General features: G+C 31.6%; 2 protein-coding genes and 1 long non-coding RNA gene across 5 annotated transcripts; 1 reads left to right on the top strand and 2 right to left on the bottom strand.

Annotated features, from left to right (window-relative positions):
* Nucleotides 1-499: 499 nt before the first annotated feature.
* LOC113512307 (UDP-N-acetylglucosamine--dolichyl-phosphate N-acetylglucosaminephosphotransferase) lies at nt 500-4,129 on the top strand. 2 transcript variants are annotated; one of them, XM_026896104.3, is made up of 5 exons: nt 500-838; nt 930-1,044; nt 2,083-2,296; nt 3,027-3,258; nt 3,574-4,129. In XM_026896104.3, exons 1-5 carry the CDS (start codon nt 699-701, stop codon nt 4,058-4,060), a joined length of 1,188 nt encoding a protein of 395 aa, XP_026751905.2. In that variant the 5' UTR covers nt 500-698; the 3' UTR covers nt 4,061-4,129. The 2 variants fall into 2 exon arrangements, with proteins under 2 accessions (XP_026751905.2, XP_026751906.2); XM_026896105.3 differs by having other exon boundaries at nt 701-838; nt 916-1,044.
* A 676-nt stretch (nt 4,130-4,805) lies between these two features.
* LOC113512306 (vacuolar protein sorting-associated protein 54) lies at nt 4,806-8,161 on the bottom strand. 2 transcript variants are annotated; one of them, XM_052900138.1, is made up of 2 exons: nt 8,001-8,161; nt 4,806-7,527 (listed from the first exon to the last, which is right to left on the bottom strand). In XM_052900138.1, exons 1-2 carry the CDS (start codon nt 8,144-8,146, stop codon nt 4,965-4,967), a joined length of 2,709 nt encoding a protein of 902 aa, XP_052756098.1. In that variant the 5' UTR covers nt 8,147-8,161; the 3' UTR covers nt 4,806-4,964. The 2 variants fall into 2 exon arrangements, with proteins under 2 accessions (XP_052756098.1, XP_026751903.2); XM_026896102.3 differs by having other exon boundaries at nt 7,771-8,042.
* A 6,718-nt stretch (nt 8,162-14,879) lies between these two features.
* Nucleotides 14,880-15,807, bottom strand: LOC128201887 (uncharacterized). Its single transcript, XR_008253495.1, has 2 exons — nt 15,588-15,807; nt 14,880-15,333 (listed from the first exon to the last, which is right to left on the bottom strand). It is a non-coding gene; the product is annotated as an uncharacterized LOC128201887 (long non-coding RNA).
* Nucleotides 15,808-18,874: the final 3,067 nt, after the last annotated feature.

The raw sequence follows: 18,874 nt of genomic DNA, 5'->3' as shown, positions 1-18,874 counted from the left end.
CTGTGTTTTTTTCTTTTCATTATGGGTTAAGGATAAAACTTGTGGAAAATAGGTATCTCAAAACAAAGTTAATAAAATTTGCAGGGTGAATAGAAAAAAATTTTGATAAAATTATTTTTATTAATTAAATCAAACCCTTTTTTCTATGTCTACTAAGCTTCCTGTATAGTACAAATGATGTTTTAGTAAAGTAAACATTTTATTCTTTAAGGTTATAATTACCAAATACCCTGTATATCTCTGTAAATATTTTGAACATTATAATGTGAAAATGCAAAATTTTAGAAAGGGTTTAAACCTTTATACTCAGCCGTAATTTCTTCTTCGCAGAGTATGTATTTAGAAGCGTGTAATGTATTTGAACTTCTCAAAATGTATCAATAGGTATTAAGTACTAGTTTTTGATTGAATAAAAGTAAACAGAATCATATATGAATTTGCAATAAAAATTGACATTTGGGTAACAGTCAAAACCATATGTGGCAATCCTGAACCTGGTTCTTAAATACTACTCTGTAACTTAAATGCTTTAATTAATCTGTTGCAATAAGTAAATAAATAAAGTTCTCTTATTATTTTCTTGTAATTTAAAATATTATCATTTTAAATTCGTTTAAAATTAATAATAAATTTGATTATTACGCTCCACGTAAACATTTCTATTTTGAATTAAAATAAGCAATAATTTCTAGGTTATAATGTGGTCCCTATTTTTATTGTTTTTGTTATCTTTACTATCATATTTATTTACCGATGAACTAATACCAAAGCTAGACCATTTATTCATAAATGCCGGTATGTTTGGCATCGATTTATGCAAAGCTAACAAAAATAAAATGTAAGTTTTTGACTTATGTTGCCTAAGTTTTAAATTTAATTAAATTTACCATTTACATTAAATATATATAAAAACAGGAAATTTATTTCAGACCCGAAGCTGTAGGAGTTATTTCAGGTTGCGTGTTTTTGATAACATGTTTTATGTTTATACCGATTGTGTTTGGCTACGATTTGATGGATCGAGAACATTTTCCACATAATGAGGTGAGTAATAGTGATATTGTTTGATTATTTTTTATGTATTTTGCCGTAAAATCCGGGCGTAGAAAGGACCACCTTTTTCTTTCCAGGGAATATAAGAGCCGACAAAGGGAATTTAATAGTTGAGATACGGGCAATAGTGTCCCTCATAATACATCACCAAAGCCTAACTGTGTTACCTGGGGTGAAGGGATTGTTAGTAATGGGGTCTAATAGACTCATTGCTAGCAATACACCCTCAGATCGACCTACACACGGTTCCCCCTGGAAACCGTCGTGGTTAATTCTAGTGAAATTCGTAATGATGGGCTAATGACCTTCCTTTTCATCCCTCACTGGTGCCCTGTCAGCATATCCCGATAGAGCAGGCAGGGTTACCATTCCATTTTCACCCATTACAAAAAAAACTGTGGTTGTCAACCCACCTGCCAAACATGGCAACTACTGGAAAAAACCCTACTTATGGAGGAGGCCTCTGTTCAACAGTGAACAGTTAACAACTGAGATAAAGATTATTATTATTTTGTAGTTTCATTTATACATTTATAACAAAAATACCCTTATAGGTTGCTGTATATTATATGGTAAACACAAAGGTACAAGTGGGCCTGCACCTTTATTTATAAATATTTGAGGTAACTTACCTGAATCAGTCTAGGATAGACTAAGATTACAGAGTGCCAACTGCTTCCACCTACCTGACTAGGTACAATTTTTTTCAGTCTTTATCCCTGTAGCATTGTGATACTACTTACTTTTATTAATATGTGATTGTATCTAATCATATTTATATATGTTGGGAGGAAGGGATTCTTACTAATGGGGAGATTAGTCCCCATTGCTATCAATATACCCTAGCAGGTCAACCTCTATATGATCCCACCTGAAAACTATTATGCTGAATTCCAGATATATTCATCATGATAAGCTAACTGATCTGCCTTTTCATTCTTACCTTATATGCTAGCATATAACCCTACCATTATTAACAATTAAAAATATGTGTATTTTTATTGATGTAACCAATATTGTAGTTACTAGTTTGCAGAATTACTAGCAGCATTGCTATCCATATGCTGTATGCTACTGTTGGGCTTTGCTGATGACGTACTGGATCTACGATGGAGGTACAAGCTGTTACTACCAACAATTGCATCACTGCCTTTACTTGTGGTGTACTATGTCAATTTTAACTCCACCACTTTTGTGATACCCATACCACTAAGGCACTGGCTAGGAACTTCCATTGATATAGGTGAATATGTTTTTCTATTTTAATTCTTTATATACAAAAATATTGTTTATAATAATTTGAATATTGACATTTGTTATATTAAGTCCTAGTAAATTAGAACTATTTAATTTTTTATACATACATACATATCTGTCACGCCTGTCTCCCATTAGGGTAGGCAGAAACAATGGAACGCCAAATTTTTTATACTATTAATATTATAGAAAAGATTAGTAAAGATGTTTGGTGCACTGTCATACTTAAACAGACTTCAATGAAAATTATACACAATTAAATAGACCACATTATTATCCTAGTTAATAGTTTTTTTAGTTAATATTTTTTTTCACTGTTTATTCACTTTGTCAATGTTTCTTTTTTCTAAAGTCCTCATCTTAATTTTCCTTACCATCTGCCTTTTTTGACTATATTTTTAATCTGCCTATGTCCCCTCTGTGTCATTTCAATAATGAGTAAGCTCATCTTTTGCTCCATCTTTTTCTCTGGGCCTTACCCTACTCTACTACTACTACCCGCGTGAATGTCTCAATCACCTAAAATGGCATTATTACCCACATTGAGAACCTATATCCTGGTGTAACACATAAGACTATATCCTAGTTAAAGTGGACAAAGTTGTTAATTACTTGAAATTGTCTAGTTTTTTTTAGTGAACTTCAGTATTTTCCATTTGCTAATTTGATGTCTCAAATACCAATCTATTTTTTTAAATAGTAATGTATTGTTTCAGGTTTTCTGTACTACATATATATGGGAATGTTAGCTGTATTTTGCACAAATGCTATAAACATATTAGCTGGCATCAATGGTCTTGAAGTGGGTCAGTCAGTGGTCATAGCTTTATCTATTGTAATATTCAATATTATAGAAATAAGTGGTGACCAACATAAAGCTCATACTTTTTCACTACATATCCTAATACCATACTTAGCTACAACTTTAGCTTTATTGAAACACAATTGGTAAGTCGTATTAGATTAATTATCAATAACAAATTATATACTTTTTCCTCAAAAAAAAAATCAACCTTTTAGTAGTAGCAAAACTGGTTATTTTGATTTAAAAACTTGAATTTACTTAGATTTTTATACAATTTCTATGAGACTAATCTAAAGTATAATAATAAGAATTTTTCAAATTGGTTTAAAAATGATAAGTTCTGAGATAACAAACAAAAAAAATACAATTAAATTGAAAGAAATTCTGTCTTTAAGCTGTGGATTTTTTATTTTTAAATATAGGACTTTGTAAACTATGGAGTAATCTCTGATTTTCAGGTACCCATCTAAAGTATTTGTTGGAGATACATTCTGTTATGTATCTGGTATGACATTTGCAGTGGTTGGAATACTCAGTCATTTCAGTAAAACAGTTTTATTGTTTTTTTTGCCACAAATTATTAACTTTGTATATTCAGTGCCACAATTATTCCATTTTATACCATGTCCAAGACATCGGTTACCTAAGTATAGTGCTGAAACAGATCTACTATATCCTAGCAGAACAATTATAGTAAAAAAAGATATGTTATTTATAAGTAAATTAACAATAAAATTTGCATCCCTGTTTAGATTAGTTGATATAACCGAAGACAGTGAAAGTATAATGATGAATAACATGACATTGATAAACTTATTTTTGATAAAATGTGGTCCTATGTCAGAAGTACGACTAACTATTAGTTTACTAATATTTCAAGCTTGCTGCAGTTGTATTGCATTCTTAATAAGATATCCAATGGCCTCATATTTTTATGATAAATAATTTTTTTATTACTATTACTTGATTTTTTTTATAATTATCTATTTGAATAAAAACCTACACAAAATTGCACTGTCATGAATTATTTTAAGCATCTATAGATCGACACATTATCTAATTCTATATTATATATATATATTATATATGGTATATGTTACTTGAGTACTTGAGATATTATTTAGTTATGTTTTAGTGCACTATTTATATAGAATCTGATTCAGAATTATTTATAATATGAATTTAATACATATTGCAAGGGTTTACCATACATTGTTAACAATGGGGGTGTTAGCCCTCATTACTAACACTGTTCCCTTAATAGACCTATTGCTGACAATCTATGAAATCGACCCCTACACGGTTCCCCCTGGTAATCTTCATGGTTAATTCCTGTTGCATTTATAAACATGTGATGGACAAATGGACCCGACTTCATCCTCTCTTATTATCACTTACTAAAATCCTCGTCAGCAGATACCAGACTACTACGCTATTATCGTTTTAAAAAAAAATTGTTTTAGACTAGGCCGATACCACTATAGTTTCCAAGGGAAACCGCGTGAAGGTCGACTTAATGGTATATTGCTACTAGTAAGAACACTGAACCCTGTTACTTATCGTTAATTATATTATCTGTGCTTGTTAATTATTAGATGGAATGGGGAAATATTGGTATAGTTTAATAATCGTACCAACATGCAGGCAAAGAGGAAAATTTATTTTTTATAAACTTTAAATAAGAAATATATTGAAAGTAAGTACATAGTTATTTATTATCTGATAATAATTTAATTTACATATAAATTATCTCTGTCGTATAATATAAACTGTGCAGTCATTTGGGTATGTAAATAAGTATGTACAATTAGCTTAAATAGCCTCCATTGTTTTATTTAAATAATTATTCTTAATGTAACCAAATATCATATAGTATATTATCTTCAGTGTCATTTTCATTTATAATTCTGAGAGTTTTTAGAGTCTGCAAATAAAATGTTAATTCAGAAGTGACTACTCCATGCTGAGGACTGCCATTTGCTACAATATTCATTTTTGTTAATTGTTCTCTTAATTTATCTTTAAAGTTATCATGCACTCTTTTGTAAATGGTTCTTATTTGTTCAATAGGTAAAATATCAATTAATGCTTCATGCAATTTAACTAAATGTTTGGAAATATTGCGGAATGTTTGAGAAGGTACTGGAGGTTTGGCATCCCACCCAGATAGTTGAGAACTTAACATATTACTCACTATGATGCAAATCTTATTCTCTATTTCTTGTTTATGACTTAATAAATCACTTTCAATATTAGAGAATCCATTCAGTGACAGTTCTTTAGAATGTATTTTTTCAAGTAAGGCCTTTATTATAGGTAAGAGCCATAATATTACTTGTAAAGATCTGGATACTAAAGCTAAATTTGAAGTAGATATAGTCTTGAGGCCTGCACTTTGTATTGCTCCTGCACCTAATACCAATTGGCAGCAGCGAGAATTAAATAATCTGATTAGCTCCAACATACAGTGAACTAAATACTGGACAATAACAGGAGACTGATTAGTTGCATCACAATACTGTAGTAAAATTTTAATCAAAAGCTGTACTGTGAAAACTACTGCATAGTTTTCTTTATTAATAACTAAAAATTTCCCATCTGGTTTTACTTCCGAATCACACTGGCGTGAAGATGGTACCTCTCCTGACTCACAAATCTTATTTATTACATTTTGCAACTCATATGGTACATCAGCAGTTTTCCATCTTTCATTATTAAGGGTATTGGTCAATTGGGATCTGTGTTCTGCATGCAGATTTTGAATATACTTCATAGCAAAACTTCTCAAAGCCAATTTCATTGCATTGCTGTAATGACCAGTGATTTTTTCACATTCATCAGAAAAAACATCAATAAGCAGAGACAATTTTGATAACTGAGATAAATCTGAAAACACATAGTCTTTTTCTGTTTTTATAACTATCAAATTAGCACACCGTTCATTACAATAGTCAGAAAGAGAAACAATAATCTTTTTTAACTTTTCATTTATAGATATTAATTCTTCAGGAGTCCAGACATCTTCACTTTCATTTCCAGTTATGTCTTCCATTTGAGTTATTTCCAGAATTAGATTATTTAAAGATAAAATTCTATTGAACAAATTAATCAAATGTGGTGTCACTTTTTCAAGAAATACAATACCTTCATTGCATAGTAGTGATGTATTGTCTGCTGTAGACCCTCTTAATACAATTTCTGTATTACCATCTCGTTCTGAAATTATTTCTATAACACACTGTTTTATTGTAGCTTGAATTGATGTCATTGCTTCAATTTTGAAAGTATCTAAAAAATCAAATTCCTTCAAACGGAGTATACCTGACACAATAGATACTATTTTATCTCTTTCTGGGATATCTGTATGGTCAACTGGAGGTCGATTTAGATCAGCTACTATAAATCTTTGAAACTCATTACTAAGCATTTTATGAATCAATCGTTTCATTTCAGTTAACTGTGGAGACAAATGTCTAAATGCTTGTATGCCTGAAAGACGTGTTGATAATACTTTTTGTGTAGAACTAATTAAATCCAGCGCAGCAACATAATCTGAAGTGCTTAGTAACAATTGAATCATTGGCTGTGTTTGTTGGACAGTACCCATTAGTTTCAAAAGATCATGTACATTATTCATGTTGTGATTGATTCTAGTTAAACTTATCAACTTCAAGGGACATTCAGTCAAATTCTTTTTCACATGAGCAATATTTTGTCTGGTCTTATAAACTGTCCTTGCTGCTCTGGCCATTTGTTCCATTATAGTATCATGAGATAGCATAGCATGGAAAAAAGCATCAGATTTTAAAGCAACTTGTTTAGATATTTTCATTTCAATAACATCAAGGTATGTGCTTAATGTTTCTTGTAAAGACCTTATAGCTGTACTAGAGTCCTCTGTATTACTAAGACTTGGAAAAACCTTACTAAATACATCTGGATCATTCAAAGGCAATGATTGTTCATAAAATATCATTGGAATCTCACAATCATTTTCCACTGTAGGTGTCTTTGTCTTTACTGATACATTGTCTTTAAATCTACAATGTCTACGATATCTTTTAGCAATCTTTTTACAATATGTTTCAAAATGTGCCAATGTTATTTCTGGTAAATAAGGGCTAGGATATATGTCTACTTTATCTATAAAATTATCACCCCATGTTTTAGTAAAAAAGTTGGTCTGTTTACCTTTATTAGGGTCATTTAATACTGCTGGAAGATTTTGCGATGATGAATAAAAAGTCCAATCATCTGTAGTATCTTTAGCATATAAATGATATTCTCTCACATGATATTTGAAGCCTGCTTTACGTAAATCTCCAAACTGCAGTGCTGAACATATACCATTCTGTCCATATTGACATAAAATAATGGATCCTTCTCTTATACTATGTTTGTCTTGAATATGTCTAAAATAATAAAATAATATTAATTACATAAATGCTACAATAATAAGTCGTTTCACAAACAAACATTATTTTTTACATTGTATAATTATATACTACACATGATGCATATTATATAAAATTATTCTGTTCATTGGAAATATGCACGAAAAAAGTGATCAAATAAATATTTACTATAGGTATGCGTGGCACCCAATTTGTTTTACTGTCAAGAATATCTAATACCTAAATGAAAATATTAATAACCTTTCAAATTCTGTTGCAGTAGAAAACAATAAACTTGGACAATAAATGCAGTTCTGCCATGAAGGCGTTCTCTTACAATAGGTAGAATTGTTCTCCATAACATCTTCGTTTAATTTAAATGAAATATTAAATTTGACTGTTATTAATATCAGTCAAGCGATAACCACATATGTCATTTCTATACAATAAATGAATAGATAACTAGATTATTTTACGAAATCAAAACCAACCTAACTTGCCCAAAATGACGTATGCAATTGACAATTCTAAATGAAATCACAAAAAAATGACATTGACAACAATAAATGAATATGAAACATATATCGTAAAATGGGGTGAATAACCATGAATCTAATTTCACACTTCGATTCTTCATTCTGTTAGACAAATTGTTATTTTTTACGCATTCTAAGTATATACGGTTATGTAAACTACAAAATAATTTAAATAGTACTTTGGCAGTTTATTATTTATAGGAAAATTTATGTTATCCTTATTTAATACACTAACCGGCTATGAATTGGTTCTATGGAATTCCTTTTTCTTAGCTCCTTCTATGTAATTCCTTTTTTTTTTTTTTTTTTAGTACGTTTGTTCCGTTTGGAACAGGCTAAGGTCGGAGACCATGCTGCCTAGTCTTCAAAAAGATAATTTGTCTGGAATTTTATTTTTCTAATGTCGCTTCAATTATTGTCATAATCTTCAATATTTCATTTGTCAAATCCGGTAAGTACATTTTCATAAATATCTTTTCTTGAGTTTTCTTAAACCAGTGGATTTATCAAATTAAAAATAAATAATTATAAAAAATCATTGTCTTGCAATTCAATAAAAGTATTCTTATAGCTCCTTGAATGTTGTAGTAATATAAGTGAAAATAGCTTTGAAACAAGAAGGAAATCTTAAGAGAAGCGGGATTGAGTGCGGGATATTTTCGGGTTTTTTGAAGATAATCCTAAGTTCGTCAAACATAATGTGTCTTTGAATGACAAATTCAGAGCAATCAAAAAAAAGGTGATGTAGAGATTGGGCTGTATTTGAGTTACACCATGTGCATGATGGGGAAGCGATCATGCCCATTCGGTGCAGGTGTTCGTTGAAATGTCCGTGGCCGATTCGTAATCTACAAATATTGGTGTAAAATTTTCTGTTTGTGTCCTTTCCTTTGCAGAACCACGGTTTTCCAATACGCCAATTAATTTTGCGGTACCATTTGCCTTTAGTCTGTAATATTTGAGTCCAATGCTCCTCCCATTTAGTTGTAACGATTTTATGTATTCCAATACTACAATCTGAGTAACAAAGGGGTAAGTCTTGAACACGAGCAGCACTTGAATTAATAATTTTAGCCAAAGTGTCTACTTGTTCATTCCCAAACACTCCAATATGTGAAGGGGTCCAGATGAAGATAATATCTTTTCCATATATAGTACAGAGATGATAATATTTATTACGAATTTCTTGAATTAAGTAGTTTGATGATGAAATGAATGTGTTATTTTTTAATGCCATAAGAACACTCATACTATCTGTAATTATAATCCATTTCGAATATAGTACCTGTTTTTCTATGTATTCTAATGCTAAAAATATAGCTTTTGCTCTGCTGTGTAAATACTAGCCAAAGTTGAAATTTTATAACCGTGACCAAATCTATTTGACAAATCGTAAAAAGCCACTGAAGTGCTAAGTGCATTTTTGGAACCATCTGTATATATCTGCCTGTAGTCAATAAATTCTGATAAAGTCTCATACATATCGTGCTTTTCTTTTATGTCTTTACGTATAACAATTTTGATCTTACAGAACTTACTCTCATAAAGGCCATTATAACAAGGAAGTATCTTACTACTATAGATGTTATATTCATCTCGTAAATTCAAATCATTGACAATAGTTTTATTCAAAAACATAGAAATGGGGCAATTTAATAATTTGAGTATGAGTGGGTTATTGGAAACTGAAAAAACTTTGAAGAAAAATTTGAGTTTTAGGTATTCGAAACGAAGAAGGATAGGAGGCAAATTACATTCTACTTGCATTGAGATAATTGGAGAAGTATACATAGCACCTAAAATAAGTCTTAAATTCATATTTTGAATTTTTTCGAGTTTTTCTACTAATTTATGTTCTGAGGCATAACAAAAGAAAGCGTAATCAAAATTACTTCTAACAAGAGATTTGTAAAGTAAAAGGATAATTTTAGGATCAGCTCCCCAGTTACGACCAATTACAGATCTTATTATATTAGTGGCTCTTAAAGCACGATCTACTAAGCAATCAACGTATAGATCCCATTTTAAATTTTGATGAAAAATTACCCCCAGAAATTTAACGCTACAGTCTGTTGGAAGAGTTTGATTATTATATATAATATTCATTAATGGAACATATTTATGAACTTGATGAAAAACAACTACTTTACTTTTGGTTAAACTAATATCGAGGGAAAGAAGAGAAAAATATTTCTCAAGTCTTTTTAATGACTCATTTAACACTAATTGCATATCAATAATATTCTTTCCTTTTATATAAATTAATAAATCATCGGCAAATTGCAAGTTGTTCACACTGTTTCCTAAAATTGAATTAAGTTTATAGATATATAAAATATATAGTAGCGGGCTTAGAATACCACCTTGACATACTCCTTTAGAGCTTAACCTAGGTCCTATTAATTTACTATTTACTTTAACATACACTTCTCTATTACTAAGAAAATTATAAATCCATTCGATAAGTTTCATTGGAAGAAATGAGGATAAAATCGAAGATAGAACTGTTAAATTTACATTGTTAAAAGCTCCTACGACATCTAAAAAAACAGATAGAACATATTCATCGTTATTCAAAGCAGTACTAAGGTCGACATAGAAGTTCGCTAAACTTTCGCGCGCTGAATATCCACGGCGAAAACCAAATTGATTCGATGGTAATATATATTACTTTCAATAAAGAACTCTAAACGCTGTTTAATTAATTGTTCGAATAATTTGCCTGCACAGGACGTCAATGTTATAGGTCTATATGAGTCGAAATTTGTAGGATCTTTACCGGGTTTAATTACTGGAATCAAACAATCCATTTTCCATTCTGGTGGGATAATACAGTCCTTCCATAAATCGTTAAAAATTTGTAAAGTTTAGTAAGGTTTATTTTATTCAGCAATCGAAACATATTGTATGTTAAGCGATCAAGGCCACTAGCTGTATCTTTTCTAGATTTTACTGCACTGGATATTTCATCAATTGAGAATGGGTCAGTGAGAAATTTTGGGCATGAATTAACAGAATTAAACTGTTTGTCATCAAAAGGTTGTACAAAATCAGGAGTATATTTGCGTAAAAAATCATTGACCCATGATATATCTTTAAAATGATTTTGAATGTTTTGAATTTAGTTTTCTCATATTTTGCCAAACAGTGGAAATTGGTGTTAATCTATTAAATTTGGAACAAAATTCCTGCCACCCCTGTTGTCTTACTTGCTTAATTACTAACTTTTTAACAGCTTGAACTCTTTTAAAATTTATGTAATTATCGAGAGTTGGATTTTGTTTAAACCTAAGGTAAGCCGCTTTACTATCATTGACAGCTGTCGCACACCTGTTATTCCACCAAGTACTGCAATATGTTTGTGCCTCTTTGAAGTATTTGCACCGCTATTTGATAAGTTCCTACGTGGAACGGAACGTTCCACAGCTGTCAAAATAATTTTACAGAACCTATTGTAATTGTTTAAGGGTTCATTGACATCATACTCGAAATCCAAAAGTAATCGATTAACAGTTTCAGAATAAAGATCCCAATTAACGAGACGTAGGTTTATACGATTTAACAAAAGTTTATTAACTTCATCTATAGGAGCATGTTGTTCACCTGACGGAGTTGATGAAGAGTTCTTTGTGTTTATTTTAGTAAAAGTCGGCAGGTGATAACTTCCTAACGGATCATCATGAACCGACCACTCGCATTTTAATGATATGGATGGGGATACCATAGTTAAATCAAGGCCATTGGGTCTCCAAATATGAGAGCCAACAGTAGTAACTTGCTTATCATTTAATAGTACCAAATTACATTCATCTAAACAATCAAGAATGTCTTTACCTCTTGTATTAGTGGAGGTACAACCCATACATAGTATGATGTGCATTTAAATCTCCAGATATGATAGTGGGTTTAGGAAGAGACTCCAAAAAGAACTTAAATTTGGCTTTAGTAAAACTAGGTGTACTATTGGTAGGACAGTAAATACTGGCAACTGAATACCAAGAATTATTAACTTCAATACTAATAGCTATAGTTTGCAAAGAATTGTCGAAAAAAGAGTGAAGTTTTTTATATCTAATACTATTATGTATAATAATCGCTACTCCATTGTGGTTATTACCACAATCATTTCGTTCTATACAATAATCTTTAATTTTTAATTTGTAATGTGGTTTTAGCCAAGTTTCTGAGATGAGAGCAATGTGAATATGATGTTCATTTAAAAATTGTGTAAAAATATGTCGATTGCTCAGTAGGCTCTGAGCGTTCCACTGTATGATAGTTAATTGGTCTCGATTGAATTTTGTGAAATAGGTCTATTAATGATCATATAACACATTCAAAACACTTTTAGTGTTAATAGATGTGTTCTTTGTGTTATGTAGTGAAATAAGTTTGATTATGCTTTCTATTAAAAGTGATAAACTCTTGTTATCAGAATTTAGAATTGAAATTAGGTCTACATTTTTTTTAGGTTTGTTACCCAGTTTAGGAAATATTTCAGTGCTAAGTATATCTCCAAAAGAAGCGGGTCTGAATTTAGATCTATTTTCAGCAATTTTCTTTTGTTTAACAGGGCATTGCGGTGATACACTTGTGTGATTTCCATTGCAGTGTACACAAATAGCGTTTTCCATTCCAGTTGTACAAGTTTTATAATTATGCTCACCTTTGCAGATGCTGCAACGCTCAAATTCTTACAGAATTTAGCTAAATGTCCATACCTCAAGCACCGGTAGCAAATATATGGAGTGACATTGTGGCGCCAACCTCCAATATCCAGATATTCAGGTAATACAGATGCAGCAAAAGTAATTGTCATTAGAGTTGGCTGTAACACATATCCATGAGTCAAGGTATTTTTTCTTAAAATTCTTTTAATAGCAATAATTTTCTTAGAACTCGATATCATAGTATATATTTTTTTATTAGATATATTTGTAGGTACATTTCTAATAACGCCTGTAACTTCTGTTGAAGAAGCAGGAATACTGGCCTTAAAATGGTAGTCATTTAAAAAAGTTTTATTATTTAAAAAAGCATTGGCTAAGTCTGGCTTTTGAAAGTATACTCCGATTTTGAATTTATTTATAGATCTAAGATAAGTTACCCCTTTATTAAATCGTTTTAAACAGGAGGAGAGTGAGAGCACGTCTCTGGATCCAATGGTTTTCTGACTATCTGAGGATTCTACAAAGACAACAAATTCTGTCCCAGGGGATTCCTCGGGATATCTTCTAATATAATCTGTGACGTAGTAAGGTTTATACTTATCGGCCTTATCAATTTCAGATTCTGAGTCAGTAGAAGTATCTTCCGAATATATATCCTTGTCATTACAAGGTTCATGGTCTACATCACCTGAATCGTCATCTTTTTTTTTCCTTTTTCTACAACTGCGCTTCCCCATGAATGCTAATTATATTACTGTCGCTGAATTTAGTGAAAATATAATATTTTATTCAATAATAAGAATTGATAGATATAGTTTTTATAAATTGTATGTAATTCCTTATTCTTAGTATGTTACTTCATAGCACAGATAATTAATAGGATATAATACAGTACTAGTAATCTCTTCTATAGAGTATTTCATAGTTTATACCAAAATGCAAACAGCCAAGCTGGAGGGAGGGAAAGAGATTGTTAGTAATGGAGACTGAGAATCCCATTGCTAGCAATATACCCAACCAGGTCGAACTCCTCACGATTCCCCCGGGAAACTATAATGGTTAATTCCTGATGAATTCATTATGATGTGCTAACTGGCCTGTTATCATTCTCATCTATCACCTTTCACTGGTGCTCCGTCGCGTATCCCGTTAGCGCAGGCGGGGTTACCATTCCATTTTCACCCATAAAAAAAAAAAACAGGCAAGCTGGTGAATTATAAAAAAATACTATCGAAAAAAAAAAAGCGCGGGAAACGTTTAAAAAAGCGGGAGTGTTTTTTGATCTTCTTTAAATTAATTTTATTTTTATTTATATAAGGATTAGTCTTTTTTATATATTGTGTATTAGATTGTATATTTAATTGTATATTTTGTAGTAATAGTGTTTGTTGCTGTAAATATTGGTAAGTAAATTACCTATATTAACATTATGGATCCACCTATAGACCCTGGGGGACAACCCCCAGGTGTCTGCAAATATAACTATTCCATTCAATAATAGTTTTGATATATTGGGTGAATCTAGTATGGACACAGATGGTTCTAGCGTTGCAAGTTCTAAACGTAAGCGAGTACGTGGTGAACGTCGCATTTGCAAACATTGCAATAAAAAACGAAGGAGGCACACCAAGGGTCTTGAATCTAAAATTAAAGATAGTGATTGTCAATGTATTGAAGATGAGAATCAAACTCAAGTATCAATACCAGTTGTAAACAATACCGAGTCTGTTAAACCTGCTTCTCCACCCAGTACTTTAAGCAGAACTTTGTACAATGCCGAGGATATAGCACCTTATGTCGTTCATGTACAAAAAAATGAAACACATCCTAATGATAACACTACATTACATCCTATTGCATTTGGTCGCTTTTTACACACTAATAAGATAAATAATATAGTGAATGGTAGCCTCAAAAGAATAGGAAGAAACCGTTTATCGCTTTCTTTCTCAAATTTTGAAAATGCAAATGCATTTTTAAATAATAGTAACTTAGAGGCACATAATTTTAAGGCATTTATACCTTCTTTCCATGTAACCCGTATGGGAATTGTGAGGGGTATTCCTAAAGATTGGACAGAAGAGGAAGTAATCCAAAATATATCAGTACCGATAGGTTGTGGGAAAATTCTAAAAATCAGAAGAATAAAGAAAAAGACAATTAATGAAGGACAACCAAGTTTTATTAATACTGAAACCATTGTTATTACTTTTGATGGACAAATATTGCCAAAAAGAGTATTTATGTTTTACACATCATTAACTGTAGATTTGTACATTTACCCTACTATCCAATGCTATAACTGCTGTAGGTTCGGACATGTCAAGATGCAGTGTCATTCAAATCCTCGGTGTTATAAATGCAGGCAAAATCATACAGGTGATAAATGTGAAGTAGATGAGGAAAATGTTTCTTGTATCTTGTGTAATGGTTCTCATTCAGCAATTAGTAAAAAATGTCCTGAATATGCACGTCAGAAAGCCATTAAAGAAACAATGGCCCATAGTTGTGTTTCTTATGCTGAAGCATCAATATTTCATCCTCCAACTTCTAAACTATATTCAGATGTATTAACATCATCATCTCCTTCCAATAAATCTCATTTTCAATCTTCTTTCCTTAAAGAGAAATCATCATTACCACATATACAATCATCATATAAAAAAACAGTTACACTTAAACCACGCTCTCCTCAAAAAATACAACAAGGATATGATCGTTCTGCCCATGAAGCCATAGTTAAGGAATATAATATTCCTGCTCCCTCTAATGGTTGTGCATTATCATCAAATAATATTGACAATAATCAATCCATCATTGATATTATTCTCATGCTTATTAAAGTGTTATCGCAATCAAAAATGATACAAACAACTTTACCACCGTCCAACGATGCCATATACAATGTATTTTCTCAATTATTAACTTCTCACAATGGATTACAAAGTCCAAATAATTCAGTGGAACTGTCGTAGCATAACAAATAAGAAATCAGACTTATTTTATTTGATTAATAAATATAATCCTTTTATAATAGCTCTACAAGAGACTTGGTTAAAGCCAGGATATCCTTTTAGGATTTCAGGCTTTAAAAGTCTCCGTGATGATAGAGCTGACGGATATGGCGGTGTTGCCATATTAGTCAAAAACTCCCTTCCTTTTTCTTCCTTTTCGCTTCCTGTATATAGCGGCATTAATGCAGCTGCTATAATTATAAATGGTATCTGTTTTGTTACTTTATATATTCCTGATCCTACATGCCAAATATATTCACAACTAGAACAATTATTTTCAATTTTACCTAAACCTTTTCTCGTAATGGGCGATTTTAATGCTCAGCACCAATTGTGGGGCAGTTCTACTTCTAATTTTTATGGTGGAAAACTCTTGACGATAATTGACACTTACAACTTATGTATTATTAACTCAGATGTACCGACACGTAGAACTGCACCGAATGAAGGGTTTAGTGCTCCTGATATTTCAATATGTTCTTCTGATTTAGCTTCTTCACTGTCGTGGTATCCTCATTCCTCTACCTTCGGAAGTGATCACTTTCCCCTCATTCTTTCTTTTCTAATTTCCATTCCCTCAAGTCGAAAGAGTGGTCCTCGACTTAAATATAATTTATCAAATGTAGACTGGAATATTTACAAACAATATTTAGATAATAAAATAACGGAGTTACCTATTGTTTACCATGGAAATGAACATCAATGTTGTAATGACTTGATAATTAATATGAAGGAGGTTGCTGATTTATTATTTCCTGTTAAAAATAGTGCTTCAGGGAAAATTCCCTCCCCACCTTGGTGGGACAAAGATTGTACGGAAGCAATTAAAAATCGTAAAGAGGCTGAAAAAAATTATAATAATTACATGACATCAGAAAATTTTGAAATTTACACCGCAGTTTCACGTTCTACTCGAAAACTACTGAAAAAAAAGAAATTGGAAGGTTGGAGAAGATTTTGTTCTTCTATCTGTCCAGAAGTTAATTCATCAGTCGTTTGGAATAATATTAAAAGATTCAGATCTGCCTTTAGTGATCATACATCACGTTCTACACTCGATTTAACTTTAGCGAATAAATTTTTAGATCGCCTTGCTCCTAGTTATGTGCCGGAATGCCTTTACAATATTTCTCTATCCGTCTCTGACGAATTATCCGAACTTGAGTCTCCTTTTACTCTTGTAGAACTTAAAGGTGTTCTAGCTTGTATTAAAGACTCTGCACCGGGAGAAGACGGTATACCGTATTCCTTTTTTAAAAATGCTAGCGATGCGATATTAATTTACTTTTTAAATATAATTAATTCCATAATTATTTCGGGAAATATACCTACTTCATGGAAGTCTCAGATTATTATACCATTTCTAAAGCCTCATAAACCACCTTCTGAACCATCTTCATACCGTCCTGTTGCACTTTCCTCTGTCTTACTAAAGCTAGCTGAACATTTAGTGAAGAACCGTCTAGAATGGTTTTTAGAAAGTAATAACTTACTATCCCCGAACCAGTTTGGTTTTAGGAAAGGTAAGAGCACCTTAGATAATGTGAGCATTCTTATTTCAGATATTCATATAGCTTTCTCACAAAATTTGTCAATCCTCTCAGCCTTTTTAGATATAAATTCTGCCTATGATAATGTAATAATTTCTATTTTAAAAACTAAATTACAAGCTTTAAATGTACCGGTAATGCTTTCTAATTTCATTATTAATATTTTATCAGAAAGAACAATACATATGGATCTAGATGAAGATACCAAATTATCTAGAACAGTATGGAAAGGCCTTCCACAAGGATCTGTTCTCAGTCCAATTTTATTCAACATATACACATACGATCTAGAATCATTCCTTGATAAATTCGTCAAAATTTTACAATATGCTGATGATCTCTTATTATATTTTATTGCGAAGTCCATAGAATCTGCTTCTGCCAAATTATCTGATTCATTAGATCTGTTAAAAACGTGGTTAGATGCAAATGGTCTTAATCTTTCTGTAACCAAGAGTTTTGTTTTCAAGAATGAGATCACCGCAACAAATTAAGGTGCTTTATGATAACTCATACATTCCTATAAAGACTGAAATTAAATTTTTAGGTATCGTGCTAGATAATAAATTAACAGGTCTGTCCCACTGTAATTATATTTCCACGAAATGTGAGCGTAACCTCAACATTCTTAGGTGCCTTGCTGGAGTTTGGTGGGGAGCACATCCCGTTTCACTAAAACTTGCTTATAATGGTCTTATAAGGAGTGTCATTGATTATGGAACTTTTTTGTTAGCTCCAGGAAGTTCATTTGCTTTTAAGAAATTGGATTTAATTCAATCAAAGGCCTTGAGGATTATCTCTGGAGCAATGAAATCAAGTCCAATCAATGCTTTACAGCTCGAAGTCGGTGATCCACCTTTGGTTTTAAGAAGGCAATATTTATCTGATCGCTTCTTTTTTCGTTGTTTACAATTATCTGATCATCCGCTTATTCAAAAGTTATCTCAACTATATATCTTTATTTCGTCTTCATCTTATTGGAAACATAAAAAACCTCCATGTTTAATACAAAGTTATGAAAAATATAAATCCATAGAATCTCCCACTTTTACATCGTCCTGTTTTCCCATTTATAAATGCTCATATCAATCTTTAGTTTTATCTCCTAATATTAAATATGATTTTGGGTTATCAAAAAATGATTCAGAATTGAATGCCAAATTTATGTTTATAACTGACATTGAATGGAATGAATGGCACTACATCTTTACTGATGCATCAAATCCAGACAATAGCGGTTGTGTAGGTGTGGGTGTGTTTCATTCACAATTTAATATCGTTCAAAAAATTAAACTTCCACCGGAATCTTCAGTTTTTACCGGGGAATGCTATGGTATTTTAAAAGCTGTAGAATATATACTTTTAATGAAATTACATAAGGCAATAGTTTTCACTGACTCTATGAGCTCTTTGCAAGCTCTAGCCAAATATCCGTTTAAATCAAAACCAGTTTATCCCATTATTTGTGACATAAGACAAAGTCTTTATCTTTGCATGTTGAGAGGGTATTCCGTTTCTTTTGCCTGGTTACCAGGACACAGTGGTATTAGCGGCAATGACAAAGCTGACCTTATTGCAAGAGAGGCTGTAACTTG

The sequence above is a fragment of the Galleria mellonella genome, unplaced genomic scaffold (genome assembly GCF_026898425.1).
Source record: "Galleria mellonella isolate WM207_F2 unplaced genomic scaffold, CSIRO_AGI_GalMel_v1 utg64, whole genome shotgun sequence".
Lineage (NCBI taxonomy): Eukaryota > Metazoa > Arthropoda > Insecta > Lepidoptera > Pyralidae > Galleria > Galleria mellonella.
This window is presented reverse-complemented; position numbering and strand designations above follow the sequence as displayed.